Source organism: Mustelus asterias, chromosome 20 (assembly GCF_964213995.1).
Source record: "Mustelus asterias chromosome 20, sMusAst1.hap1.1, whole genome shotgun sequence".
Classification (NCBI taxonomy): domain Eukaryota; kingdom Metazoa; phylum Chordata; class Chondrichthyes; order Carcharhiniformes; family Triakidae; genus Mustelus; species Mustelus asterias.
In genome coordinates this window covers 45686276-45701652 of record NC_135820.1, presented here as the reverse complement: position 1 = coordinate 45701652, position 15377 = coordinate 45686276, and the positions used below count along the sequence as shown (strand labels likewise).

The window sequence follows — 15377 nt, the reverse complement described above, 5'->3', positions numbered from 1 at the left end:
ATACCAAGCAGTGATACAACCAGAAAGAATGCTTTCTACGATGCATCAGTAAAAGCTGGTGAGAGTTGCAGCTGACAAGCCAAATTTCCTTTGTCTTCTGAGAAAGTAGAGACGTTAGTGGGCTTTCTTAACTATAGCATTGGCAGGGGGGGACCAGGACAGGTTGTTGGTGATCTGGACACCTAAAAACTTGAAGCTCTCGACACTTTCTACTTCATGCCCGTTGACGTAGACAGGGCATGTTCTCTTTTACGCTTCCTGAAGTCGATGACAATCTCCTTCGTTTTGTTGACATTGATGGAGAGATTATTGTCATTGCACCAGTTCACCAGATTCTCTATCTCATTCCTATACTCGGTGTTGGGCCTGTTAGGGATAAGTGAGTTATTAGTTGGGGGGAGGGGCGGTTGAATATAAATTGCTGAGTTACCCAGGATTTGGACTAAGTTTTAATTTGTGTAACATTTCCTGGGCATTCAAGAAGGAGCATGGAACTGTTTGTGTCTCCGACTCTAATTCAGAGTCCAATAAATTCATGGAGGGTCTTGGGGAGCAAGGGAATTGCCCATTGCAAGTTCAAACTCCCTGAGCAATTCCCAAGGTGGCCAGTGTGTCTGGACTTCCCAAGGTCCAGATGCGCATCTTGAACCATATATCCAGTGTTAGACAATCCGGAGACCAGAAGGTTTGGATAATTGCCTTTTTTTCAAACCCCCAATAGCTAGTCAGTGTTTAGTTTTTGTCTCTAAGTCAATAAACTGTAACTTGCTATTACTTTCTAAATTAGTCATTTGTAAACCAGTTCATTCATAAAACTAAAATAATTAAATCAAGTTAATTAACTAACTAACCAAATACAAAATAAGGTTAGATAGATATGACAAGGCAAATGGTGTGGTATTATTGTAGTATGTAGAGGTTTCCCAGACAACCCCATAACTCGAGGAACATCAGCTGAGTTGGTGAGCTGGAGTCCAGCCATTGTTGCGCATCTGGCATGAAGACAGTTATGTGGATGCTTTGTTCCTGAAGGCAGTAGAGTGGGCAGTAGTCAGTCAGGAAGGTATGGCTGCAAGTCAGGCAGGTAAAAGGGAACCAGGATGTAGTGATGAAGGAGCTGAAGTCTCCTTGACTTTGACTGACAGGTATGAGATACTTGCTATCTGTGAGGACGAGAACAGGGTAGATGGGCAAACTGACCAAGATCAGGATTTCCAATGGTTGAGTTTCTTGGATTAAAAGCGCCCACTTGCAGCTGAGTGTCAGGATTAAAAGTGCCCACTTGCAGCTGAAAAATAATATTTAGTGGGAGGAGAAGGATCCTGTTGTTGTGGTCCCCATAATATCCAAAGACATTGTTTAAAATTTTAAAGTTTATTTATTAACATCACAAGGAGGCTTACATTAACACTGCAATGAAGCCACTGTGAAAATCCCCTAGTTGCCACACTCCAGTGCCTGTTCGGGTACATTGAGGGAGAATTTAGCATGGCCAATGCACCTAACCAGCACGTCTTTCGGACTGAGAGGGGAAACCAGGAGGAGCACCCGGAGGAAACCCATGCAGACAGGGGGAGGACGTGCAGACTCCGCACAGACAGTGACCCAAGCCGGGAATCGAACCCGGGCCTCTGGCACTGAGAGGCAGCTGTGCTAACCATTGCACCACCATGCCGCCCATAGAACTAGAAATGATATTCTGTTAAGAGCATTGAAGAGTTTGGGTCCAAATTAAAAACTCAAAAGTAATAATCTTTGGAATGTTACCTGAACCATGTGCTAATTGACAATTCAAAGGTTAAAGACATGGCTGAAAGTATGTTGTGGGAGCTATGGGTTTTGCATCAGGACATTGGAACCAGCACTGGCAGAACTGGAAGATGGATGAGAGGATTCAGGAAAGGGTAAATTCAAAAGCCATAAATGCAATATGCAATTTAGATTAAGGGATAGAGATTCAGTGGCAAACATTAAAGGGGGCATTCAGAATAGATGCATTCCAATAATTAAGAATAAGTCTAAGAGACGGACCAACCATCTGTGGTTAACTAGAAATGTTAAAGATAGTATCAAACTTAAAGATAAAAAACATAAAATTGTGCAGACAGGTGGCCAGTCAGAAGATTGGACAGAGTATAAGGAACAGCAAAGGATGACTGAATGATTGATAAGGTGGGAAAAATTAAAAGTACAAGGGCAAGCGAGCCAGAAATATAAAAAGATAGTAATAGTTCTTTACAAGTGTTATTAAAAAGAGTTAACAAAATGAGCATTGGTTCAAAAGAAAGTGAGACTAGAGAATTGATAATGGAAAACAAAGGGATGACAGATGAATTGAACAGGGATTTTGCATCAGTCTTCACTACACAGGATACAGGTAACATTCTAGAAGCAGCTATAAACCAGAGAATAGAGGGGAGGGAGGAACTCAGGAAAATTATAGTCACCAGAAAATTGGTACTGAGTAAATTGTTGAAGCTGCAGGCTGACACAAATTCAGGTCCTGATGAACTTCATTCAAGAGTCTGAAAAGAAGTAGCTCGTGAGATAGCTGATACATTGGTTTTAATTTTTCAAAACTCCCTAGATTTGGGGAAGGTTTCCTTAGATTGGAAGATAGCAAAAGTAACTCCATTATTCAAAAAGGGAGGGAGACAGAAAGCAGGAAACAACAGGTCAGTTAGCTTAACATTAGTCATTGGTGTAGCGGGTCTGTTTCCTTTACTCCACTCACAGGCTGGTATCGGTGTGCAGCAGTACCTGTGGGGTCTCTTTCCAGCGGGCTCTGAAACTTCAAAGCCGAGGAACGCCGCACTGGGGCAGTTTCCGCCGGAGAGAGCGCTGGGCCAGGCTCACTGTTTATACTTAACCAGTGACCTGGACCTTATTCCACACCAGGTATCCTGACCACCACCAACGCCTGGGTGATTCTCTCTCTTGTTGGTGGAGCAAACGGCCACCCTGTAACCACCTCACTCAGGTAGTTTCCACGAGAGAAAGAAAGAGGGAAACTGCACCATTTATCCCTGACCAGTCGTTTCCCCCGAGTGAGCGTTTTCGAGGCGCTCAGATCACCCTTGGTTCTAGACTCCAGATTTACAGTGAGAGCCCTTGAAATTGTGACCCCGCCAGAGTACACGGATGAGAGAACAGAAAAGCAAGACGAGCTCCAAACGGGTTTCAAAGTTACACTAATTTATTCAAACAGCAAATCAACCTTCCCAACACCACACCATACAATAACAAAGCTTATACTTTAAACTATTTTCTATGGGAGGAAACACTATCGGCACAACGTAAATTCTTACTTTTACACAGTCTTATCACACTTAACTTCACTAAACACCACCCCCTTTCAACCCTCGTCCTCTACCTTATATCGGGAACTTCAGCCGGCGGAGGTACTTACAACTTTGAGAGCGGCTTTACTTGTCTTGATGCGAGTCCAGCTGGCGGGCAGGAGCGGGTACAAGTGGTGCGAGAGCTGAAGAGCTAAGTGCCAGGAGGAAGAGGCAAAAAGCTAAGAGAGCACAAATCGGGAGCAAGAGAGAGAGAGAGAGCCAGAGCTTGCTTGTCCCTTTTTTAAAACCTCACCGGTGATTCTCTCACATAAAACAGTTTCTGATCACTGGTAGTTTCGATCGACTGGAACAAAGGGCCGGAACTGTCGGAGCCGCCCTTAATCGATATTTTAATATCTTTTAAATGTTTTCTGAATCAGCCTGATTGGTATCCCATCAGCGAGATGGGTCTTAATGTTGTCCGTGGATGGACTGATCTCTGTTCTCATTGTCTTGCTGCTGGGCTATTTACTCCTCGTCTGCTGGCCATGGTTTCTCCTTTGTTTCCTGTTGATTAGATCATCCCTGTCTCGACCTTCTTGTTATTCCCAGCCTCTTGCATATTCATGTGGTTGTAAAGTTCCTGACAACCAGCCGGCCATTTTCCTTATCCCTGGGTTCCTTAATCATGGAGGATTTGCCCTAAAACTTACATTGGGAAGACATTAGAAATTATTAAACAGGTTTTAGAAGGACAATTGGGTAAGTTCAAGGTAATCAGACAGAGAATTGGGAAAGAGAAATCATATTTAGCCAATGCACAGTGGCACAGTGGTTAGCACTGCTGCCTCACAGCACCGGGGACCCAGGTTCAACTCCAGCCTCGGGTCACTGTGTATGTGGAGTTTGCACATTCTCACCGTGTCTGCATGGGTTTCCTCCGGGTACTCCGGTTTCCTCCCGCACTTCAAAGATGTGCGGGTTAGATTGATTGGCCATACAAAATTGCCCCTTTTTGTCAGGGGGACCAGCAGGGTAAATGCGTGGGGTTACAAGGATAGGGCCTGGGTGGAATTGGTGTCAGGGCAGGCTCGATGGGCTGAATGGCCTCCTTCTACACTGTTTGATTCTATTGGAGTTCTTTGGGAAAGTAACATGTGCCATGGATGAAGGAGAATCGGTGGATCCATTCGACTTGGATTTCCAGAAGGCATTTAATAAAATGCAACATCAAAGGTTATGTCAGTAAATAAAAGTACATGGTATAAACGGTAACATATTGCCATGGATGGAAGATTAACTAACAGGAACCAGAGTAGGCATAAATTTGTCTTTTTCAGGTTGGCAGGATGTAACAAGTGGTGTGCCACAGGGATCTGTGCTGGGACGTCAACTGTTCACATTTTATATAAATGACTTGGCTGAAGGAATTGTTGCCAAATTCGCTGTTGACTCATGGATAGGTAGGAAACTAAGTTGTGAGGAGGACACAGAGGCTACATAAAGATATAGATAGGTTAAGTGAGTGGGCAAAGATCTGGCAAATGGAGTAGAATGTGGGAAAGTTTGAAATTGTCCATTTTGGCAGGAAAAATAACAAAAATATATCTAAGTAGTGAGAGATTGCAGAGCTCTGAGATGCAGAGGGATCTGAGTGCCTTAGTGCATGGACCACAAAAGGGTAGACTGCAGTTATAGCAAGTCATTAGGGAAGCTAATAGAATGTTATCATTTACTGAAAGGGGAATTCCATACAATCATAGGGAAATTATGCTTCAGTTGTACAGGGCATTGGTGAGACCATATCTGGAGTACTGTGTACAATGTTGGTCAACCTATTTAAGGAAGGATGTAAGTGTTTAGAAGCAGTTCAGTGAAGGTTTACCCGACTAGTACCTGGAATGGGTGAGTTGTCTTATCAGGGAAGGTTGGAGAGGCTAAGCTTGTATCTGCAGGAGTTTAGAAGAGAAAGAGATGACTTGCTTGAAACATTCAAGATCCTTAATGCAGTTTGGAATTGGAGAAGATGTTTCCTCTTGTGGGAGAATGTGGAACTGACACAGTTTAAAAATAAGGAGTTGCCCATATAAGACAGGTGAGGAAAACATTTTTGTCTTGAGGGTTGCCAGACTTTGCAACTCTTCCTGAAAGAGTCTGAATAATTTTAAGGCAATAGTTTAGGCAAAGGCAATAGATTGTTGGGAAACAAGGATCTGATCTGATAAAACGGCAGAGCAGGTTTGAGGAGCTGAATAGCCTACTCCTGTGCCTTGTTCATATGTTCGTAATAAGGGGTAGGCCATTTAGGACTGAGATGAGGTGCAATTTCTTCACTCGGGGTGGTGAATGTTTGGAATTCTTTGTTCCAGTGAACTGTGTAGGCTCAGTTGTTGAGTATGTTCAAGACTGAGATTGATAGGTAGATTTCTACAAATTAAAAACATCAGGGGATATGGGGTTAGAACAGGTAAATAGTATTGAAGTAAAAGCTCAGTCATGATCTCAGTGAATAGTGTTGCAGACTTGAAGGACTTGAGTGGCCTATTCCAGCTGCTATTTCTTATGCTTTTATGCTCTGGCAACATCTGTGGGGAACGAAGAGTTAATGTTTCAAAATTGACTTTTCATTAGAATGACAAAAATTGTTTCAATTATAGTGGAGAAAAACTTTGCCTGCTTAGCCTAATTTTTTTTACACTTACTCCAGGATTCCAGTGAATCATCTGAGCTTGATGCTTCAGTTACGATGCGAGAAGTCTGGAGCTCTCAAACTGACTCCTTGCTGTCAATGATAGGCTATGCTGTGGGATTGGGCAACATCTGGCGATTCCCTTATCTGGCTTTCAAAAATGGAGGAGGTACTGTAATAAAACTGATGAGGATCATGGGGAATCATGTTCAAATTAAATATGTAGGGAAAAATTTATATAGAAAGGACAAGCACTGGTAAAACATTTGTGCACTCTTGCCCCAGCTCCATCACTTTCTTCCCATCTTTCTCAGCCTGTTCAAGAACAGATTTTAATTCTTAAATGCCTTTCTATATTTAATATTTGATGTAGAGGAGCGAGAATAGATGGCATTAGTTTTAATTTTGTCTCTAAGTAACGTTACATTTTTAACATGCCATTGTGTACAAATTATCTGGGTTTTGATAGTATTGTACTGTTGAACTGAAGTAATTATTCTTATTATGAAAGGAAAACAGCATTGTGAATTTTGAGTCTAGTTTCAGCATTCTTGGCTATTTAATGATATGTTTAGTGCCATTTCTGAGTTGGGAACACATTGTATTCTAGCAGCAACAACTATGTAATTAATTCTATATAAATTACTTGACTTGAATGAAATTTTATTGGGCTTTGGCAGCTCTTCGTAAAGGTGTACAAAACTTAAAAGATTTGTTGTTTTTTTAAATTAGCAATAATACAGAACAACCAAATTGTGTGTATCTGGTGGGTGTATGGGAAACATCTTGATGTTGAATAAATTATCAGTATACATTTGTACTGTTGCGTTCAAAGGAATATATTCCTGTTTAAAATGGCAATGACATTTCTAATTTATTCTAAATGTTCATTGGTAAACCTATTCACATTATTTATCTGATTTGCTTCATTTTTTATTGATGGTGTAGGTGCTTTCGTTCTTCCCTATGTAGCCGTACTGACACTAGCAGGATTGCCGGTGTTTTTCTTGGAATGTTCACTTGGGCAGTTTTCCAGCTTGGGGCCTGTTCTTGTGTGGAAAGCTGTGCCGATCCTACAAGGTTGGTGTTTGTATAGCAACATGGAATAGAAGCATGGGTGTTTATGTTCTGCAATTTTTTTGTTTATTTCGAAGAGAACAACTAGAAATGCTCATTCCATTTCCTGCTGAATACATATGGAATTTATTTAATTGAATTTTTACCGGTAAAGCTAGTCAGGATTTATCTGCTGCCATTTTCATTCTGCGTATTCAATTAGATTAACAAGCCCATAACAAGTTCAGCAATAGATAAGGGGAGAGATCCAGCTCTGCATTACAGGAAACTGCAGGCAATTTACATTCAGTAATGAATGAGTAGATGTATGTTTAAAACAATTACCTTTTCTTGATTTTAGACTGACTTTTGGATTCATGCTGCTTAAACTGAAGTATTTGCTCTTGCATGTACAGTGAAAATGTTTTTTTTTTAATCAGAAAACTATGATCCATTTTTAAAACTTGGATCTATTTACTTGTTGAGTACGAAAATTGAAAGACCTCTATTGCTTGGTTAGTTTTTTGTAGTAATGTAATTATGTATTTAAACATTTAACTTTGGGGCCTTCTTGTTTCCTATGCTGTTAAGTAGCATCAGGTTTTTGAATAATTTACTGCTCATTTATTTGAAGTGCTCCTAAGAGAAGTATAGTTAAATTGATTAACTAGCTGCTGAATGTACAGCAGTGGACTTTCTGAAAAGTAAAAAGGTGGTTGGTGGGTTAGCTGCTACATGCAAAAAAAAAGAACTCCCTAAACAAAGCTAATACTAAATTTTTTAATATAACAATTACAGCAAAACACAAAATTGTAATGTCTCTCCAAATTTTCCTATCCCCCTCCCCCCACCCCCAAAACGATATCCATTGATGTCCAGGCTGGGAAATGTTGCCCAAAGAGTGACTTTTCTATCTTTCTATTAACTGTAGCTCCGGCGCTCTAGACTAAAAGAATTCCTGCATAACCATTTTATTTCCATCCAGTGGAAAATTGCATGATTTGCTTCAAAAAGTCTTCAGCAGTTATTTATCTTCATAATCAATTTTGCTCTACTTTTTTGTGAAGAGGATAGTGGAAATGATGGGGACAGTGCAGAGGGGGAAATCTGGTGGATTCAGTTCTCCCAAAATTTCAGGGGGCGATTCTCCCAAAAAAGTTCTAAGTGCTGAATTGGCGGGAAAAATGGTGTAATTCACAATTGTTTTTTCAGTGAGAGTTTAGACTCAAATCTCCTACGCTCTGTGCAGTGCAGAGGTCACAATCGTGAATATCATTAAAAGCTCAGAGGGTGGGGCCTATTACTGCCAGCCCAGGACCCTCGCAGTGCCCCCCAAGGCCCGATCACGGCCTACACAAGCATTCCTGGGCCAGCCCTAATGCCCCCGTCCCGTCCCGGAGCACCCCACTCTCCAGCCCCACTTCCCCCCGCCCTCCCGCCACCCCGGCAGATCCCCCCGGCAGACCACCGCCCCCCCGCCCCCCCCCCCCACACAGCTCACCCTGTTCGTTGGCCTCCCTCCAGTCCCAACTGATCCCCATGCAGAGTGGCAGCAGGACCCACACCCCCACCGATCACCCCGAAGCCCTGCCCACAATAGGCCCTCAGCCCCGCCCCTTGGCACTGCCCCCAGCCCCCACTTCCTTGGCACTGCCTGATGCCCAGTGGGCAGTGCCAAGGTGCCCCCTGAGCATGGGCGCTTTGTCCCTTGGGCAGTGCCAGGGGGCACAGGCTGGCACTACTAGGGTGCCCATGCCTAGGGGGCACCCCCCCCCACCTGACCCCCTGGAGGGCTCCAATTGCCTTCACTTCACTCCAGTAGGGTCCCCCGCTAGTTCCCCCAAAATGGGGAGCTACTCTACACCCCGCCGGAGTGAAATTGCACTGGCAGGTGGGGAGATCTATTGGGCTTGGAGAATTCAGTCCCAGGCCCGATAATCACATTTAAATGACATTTAAAATAGATTAACCGGTCTTCCCGCCGGTTTACAGCATGGTCACGACTGCACCTGCTCTCCGGCAGTGGGAGACGCACATGCATCGGGAACGTATGAGCGAATCCAGCGAATCGGTGCACGCATCTCCCATTCTGACCCACCAAAAAGCTAGCAGGTTGGAATAGGAGAATCGCCCCCTCAATGTTCAGATCTGCTATTGTTTATAAATAATGGGGTAAAATATTGTACACAAACTAAAGTGCAAAATAATAGCAAACATTTTTTAATGCTGAACCTTTCATGACTTTGTTCAAAACAATATTAACATATTTTCCATGAATGCTCTTAGCTCAGTTTTAGCTACCGTTACAGATCTGAATTGTGTATCTGATTTGCATCCCATCCATCAAGCCTCTGTCAGATCTCTTACCTTGTTGGTCCACAGCCTTGATAGTGAAAGATCAGAAAGTGGCTGGGCTTCTGTAGCATATCTTTGTCAACAGCCTTATAAATGAAACACGACCAATAAAAAAGGCATTGTTAGTATGATACATGTTTGCTGATAGTCGCATACTTCTCATGGATCAGTTAGCTTGCCATAAAACAACTGGAAAAAATGATAGTTTTATACGCACACAGTTTGTTTCATAGTTTTAAAATATCCCCAAATGCTTTATTCACTGAGAGGAAAGCAGTATGTTCATTTACCTTTTTGTCTTTTTCTCCCTATCCCGAGTAAAGCATCTTGGAACATCAGTGGGTTTTGAAAGTGCTATCCAATTAGTCACAACCCCAATCTTTTCAGTGGTCCTGTATATTTTCTATTTTTCAAGTATTTGTCCAATTCCCTTTTGAGTCTGTTTCAGGCAGTGCATTCCAGATCATCATAACTCGCTGTGTAAGAATTTTTTTCTCTTTTTTGCCTCTTTTGCCAATTGCCTTAAATCGGTGTCTTCTTGCTATACAACTATTGGAAATATGTCTTTATATATTTTCTATCAAGAACCTCTGAACCCCAACTCCGCTTTCTCCCTGCCCTGTTAAACATCTTTGAGTAAAGGAAGAAAAAGGTTTCTCTGGTCTTTTCATGTAAATTAAATCTGATTTCTTCACACACTGTAGGCAGTAAAGACTCTTTGATTCCCCACACACAACTGGATCCCTAATACCATTCTAGTAAATGGCCTCTCAATTCTTTTAAGGCCTTGACATCCTTCCTTGCACAGCCTGGAATTAGACACACTGGGTCCTATTTTACCATTTTGATTCCAAATGCTGGGCAGACTTGAAACTGGGAGTGTTTCAGATCCGACTTTTAGATCTGTTCTGAGGTGCCCCCATATGCACTCTGCCTGCAAAAATATCAGCGAGTCTGAATCGCACTGCAGAACCCTGTGGGCAGGGCTTAATGTGCCCGAAACTCTGCAGCTCTGATCGGTGCCTCCAACTGCGCATACGCAGAAAAAAAAGAAAGAATGCTGCTCCCCTGCCACATCCCTCCTGGGCTGGATAATGGCTCCCCGTGGCCCCCACAGTCATTGCCCCACCCCTACAACATTACTGACTCCCTTATACCCCCACCCCTCTGCCACCCAGACCGATCATGGACCCTTCCCCCCCTCCCCACCCACCGATCTCAGACAGAGTGGCAGCGGACCCCCCCTTCCCCTCCACTGATCTCAGGCAGAGTGGCAGCAGACCCCCATTGCCCCCGCCACCCCCCCACCCATCTCAAGCAGAGAACCGTCGGAGGCTAGGCACTTACCTCCTCACTAACTGGAGCGCCTGAATCGGACTTCTATGGAGCATGTCTGTTTTGTGCCGATTCTGGATGGGCAAACACCATGGTAAAGGGGGAAGTGCCCGTAAAGTTGGGCGTGCAGCCCATTAAGTCAATTTAAATGCATGCAAATACATTTAAATGGCTGTCGCGCCCGTTTTGGGCACAGTCCCGATCGCGGCCATTTTCGGTCCATGGTAAAGGGGGAATCGGTGCAGGGGCGTGGGATCATGCTACTCGCCTCACGCTCGACTTTACCAAATGGCCGCGCCCAAAAACGGACGCAACACAATGGTAAAATCGGACCCACTATTCCAGCAGGAGCCTGCTCAGTGTTTTATAACATTTAGCATAATCTCCTTGGTTTTAAAATCTATGCCTCTAAATTTAGAGCCAAAGATTGTATATGCCTTTTTAGTAGCCTTTAAAGACTTGTACGTACATCCCCAAGCCTATCTGCTCCTACCCTCACTTTAAAATGTGTACCATTTAGTTTGCATTGCCTCTTCATCTGACCAAAATGTATCACTTCACGTTGTCTCTTTCACGAATCCTTGTATCCCGAACATCTGTTTCTAGCTTGCTCAGTAATTAGTATATTTCTGAATTTTGTGTCATTCGCAAAATTTGAAATTTTACCTTGTATACCAAAGCCCAGGTCATATCAAAAAGAGCTGTGAGCCAAAACCAATTCCTGAGTCAGCAGAGCACACTTTCCTCCAGGTTGAGAAACAATCATTCATCACCACAATATTATCCATCTCTTAGTCAGCTATGTCTTCAGGCGCACACTGGAGCTTTAATCTCATCGGTTTAAATTTTACACTTGAGTCTATTATGTGATCCTTTATTAGATGCCTTTAAAGGACCTGCATGGAAAATATCAACCACACCGTCCAACCACACCGTCCAATACTGCATCATAGAGCTCAATTAAGTTAGTCAAACATCATTGCCTTTAACAAATTTATGCTGAAGTTTTTCATTAACACAATATTTCTAAGAGCAAATTGTCTTTTAGTTTGGGACTTTTAGTTTGTCTCCAATAGGCTGACTGATCTGTAGTTGTTGAGTTCATCCCTTTTTCCTTTTTCGGACATTTGAAGCTTTCAGTCTTCTGATACCCTGGGCAAGATTTACCGTGTAACCCACGCATGCTTTGCAGTGGTAGGAGGCGCCCAGCCATTGGCCAGTGGTGGGTGTTCTGGTCCCACCATTGTCAACAGGGTTTCCTGTTGAATTCACTCTTGCCACTGGAAAATCTGTGCAGGGATGCGCCATTGGTGGGACCAGAAGATTCCACTGGCATGAATGACCGGACTGTTCCGGCCCATGAGTAGAATTATTCAGATAGTGTGGCTTTCTATACCACCAGAGAATTGTGGAGAACGCATCTCCACATATCCCAGTAGCCCCACAGGTATTTAATACTCCATGGACTGTTAATTAGTTTGAGATGGGCATTTTACCCCTTATTGGGTGGAAGTCCTGCCTTAGAGAGTTGTTGGACAATCAGATTGGCCAGCAAGTCTATAGTCCCAGTGGCAGTAATGCACAGGACTTGGACCAGAGTCCCCAGGTTTTAAGTCTCCAGGATCAAGTCAAATGTGGGGCTTCATGGCAGGGATGATAGATGAAACCAAAGGAGTGGGAATGCTGATGGAGAATCCAGGAGAGGGAAGGTCCACCTGCAGGTGAAAGACCTTGGGGAGAAAGGTGGAAAGGGGACCATTGAAGATGGCATCACACCCCTTCTTGTCTGAGGTCTGAGCAGGATGACCTATCAACTTCTTTTTTGCTTTTGACCAACTAGAACCATCTTCAAAATTGCAGCTGGGTGGAAATGGCTTTGGCTGCTTACGGACTTCAAATAGGCTGAGGGAGGGCTCAGGTTGATCAACTCTTGGAGAACATTAAAAGACACTTTGGCATGAGGGAACCTAGCAAATGTCAGCAGGGGCACTGTGCTGCTGGTGAACTGGTCAGATTGGGCAGCCGGGAGAAGTGCAGACATGCATTGCATAGTGTGCATGCTGAAATATGGACCAAACAGCATCCTAGCAACATACAACACAGCACTCGAGACAATTGCTTCAATTATGGAACAGTCCTGTAAAATTCGGAATGGTTGGTCACCCTTAGTTGGCTGGCTGCCCTAGACCTTGTCCACCTATGTAAAGTTATGGGCAGATCGGGGCAGGTGGAAAAGCAGTGGGACAGAAACTTGGGAAATTTGATGGACCCTTCTGCTCCTCCCTCCTTCATTTCCTCCAAACCTGCCAATGGGAACTGTAAATTCTGCCCATGTCTAATGAGGACCAGAAAATTGTGTTCAGAGCCTACAATTTTCTTCCTTGTTTCCTTCAGTAACCTAGTATGCATCTGATCCTAACTGGGTTAATTTCCCACTTTGACCATTACCAGTCTCTTTATGTTTTTCTTATCCTATGCAATGTCTATTACTTCATCCTTTATTGTGACATTTTCACCATCCTCAGGGAAAATAGATGAAAAATATGCACTAGTAGCTCATTACTATAACATCTCCCTATTTTTGCTCCTTAATTGGCTTAATTGTTTGAGCAAAAGCAAAATACTTTTGATTCCCTTTAATGTATCTAGAATTATATTTTCATATTCTCTCTGCCGTACTTAATTCCTTTTTCAGTTTTCTTCTTTATTCAGCTCTTTTCTCTCCTGAACTAAGGGCTTGATGGTTACCATGGGCCTCAATTTTCTGATGCAGTTTAAGTGCTATATCTTAATTAGCAGTTATTAGGGAGTTCTGCCTTTCGATTTTCTTCCTTTCTGTGTCTAGTCTGTCCCAAACCATGACCTTGAAGATCTCCCATTGTCTTTTTATTCATTAACTCAAAGCTTGTAAGTCTGTGACAAAGCCAACATTTAACCCCCATCCCTAATTGCTCTGAGAAGATGGTGGTAAACTACCTTATTGGTTTTCTATTTCAGAAGGTAGTTTGGCGTCAACTGAATTAATGTCGGTCTAGAGTCACAAATAGGCCACAGGGCAAAAATATCAGGTTTTGTTCGATAAATAAACCATTGGTGAACCATTTGGATTTTTATAATAATACAATACATTCATGATCACCACCAATAATCTTATTGCAGATGCATTTAATTAACTGAATTCAATTTGAAAATTGCTATTTGAGTTCAAATCCCACCATTGTGAGATTATTAGCGCAGACTCTTAGATTACTGGCCCAGTAATGTAACCATTATTCTACTGTATCTAGGTAAATAATACCTGCAACTTTTTGTATTTCACTCCTCTGTGCCAGATCCCTTTTCAACACACTGAAGTTGCTGTTAACTCTCCTCAAGTAGAGTACTTTCAAATTTGAATTTTCTCCCTTTTCATAACTATTCTAAATCTGATTTTAACCACTGATATTGAATTGCTCTCCAACTAAACATACTCCATTTGCCCCATTACATTCCCAGACTGACAGCCAGCACTGCTTCCTCCCTCACTGTGCTGGAAGCATACTGATCAAGAAAATTCCCTTGTGCACATTTCAGAAATTCTTTCCCCTTTTTATGCTTCACGGTTCTTTTATTTTTGCAGCTTGTTGTAGAATACTTGAAGATCCTGTTATTGTCACATTAAAGTCCTTTGATTTTTCTGAAATTTGCCTGCATGTTTATTCCCCTTTGTTCCCACTATTTGGTGGTCTATAGATTACATTCTGCTTCGGTATTCATAATTTCAACCAAATTGATTCTTTGAGCCCTCCACTAAATAAACCATCCATTGCCAGAGTTGTAGTGGCACTTTGCGTGCCCATTGTTCCCCATGTCTGAGGTCAGGCCTTTATTGTCACTGTGGCTACTTGTACCCACAACTCATCAAACTATTTTGTCGCACTCCAGAATGTTCTAAATATATTTCAGTAAAATATTTATTCAAACTGAAAAACAAAGTTAGGAATGTGCCAGTTTCCCCCCTCCCCCCATTTAAAAAAGAAACTAAAATTTGCAGTATTTGGTTCAAAGAATGATTAATTGAATAAACTGGCAGTAAGGAACAGTACAAACAAAAAATTTTAATGGCAGTAACCGTCTTTGAACAAAATAATTGATTTGTCTAACCAGGTAAATATTAACAGATTTACTGCAACCAAACAAATTACTTCTAACCTATGTTTCTTTTTCTCCATTTATTTGAAGGTGTAGGTGTCACCATGGTCTTTCTGTCAGCATTTGTGTGCCTCTACTACAACTGCATCATAGGTTATTCTGTGTACTATTTCTTTGCTTCCTTCCAATATCCCTTGCCATGGGCGGAGTGCTTTGATTGGTGGGGTGCAGATGAAAATTGCAGTGCAAAACATCAAGGTATTCTGTCAGCAATTTTTGTTTGAAAATTAAACCTACTGGTTGAACCAAACCAGTTTGGTTGAAGTAAGATACAGTGGTTCTAATGACCATAATTTGTATGGGTAAGCCATAAATGTTTTGGTGATTTTTAAGTTGAAAGAAAACAAAATTAGTCAATTGATTTTGAATAGCAGTTTAAGTATTTCTTCTAGCAAGATGGGGCAGGTGGAGGGAATTGGACTTTTCAGATAAAATATGTGAAGAAATAATTTTTTATTACCTGTACTGAT

The 15377-nt window shown here is 42.3% G+C and overlaps 1 protein-coding gene across 1 annotated transcript in view; it reads left to right on the top strand.

Annotated features, from left to right (window-relative positions):
- The first annotated feature begins 1832 nt into the window (after positions 1-1832).
- LOC144508247 (sodium- and chloride-dependent neutral and basic amino acid transporter B(0+)-like) overlaps positions 1833-15377 on the top strand; it is a 97395-nt gene continuing 83850 nt past the window's right edge. Inside the window, exons 1-4 of the mRNA XM_078236063.1 lie at positions 1833-1904; positions 5989-6139; positions 6919-7050; positions 14938-15125. Coding sequence (XP_078092189.1) covers positions 1833-1904; positions 5989-6139; positions 6919-7050; positions 14938-15125 — 543 coding nt within the window. The remainder of the gene's footprint in view (positions 1905-5988; positions 6140-6918; positions 7051-14937; positions 15126-15377) is intronic.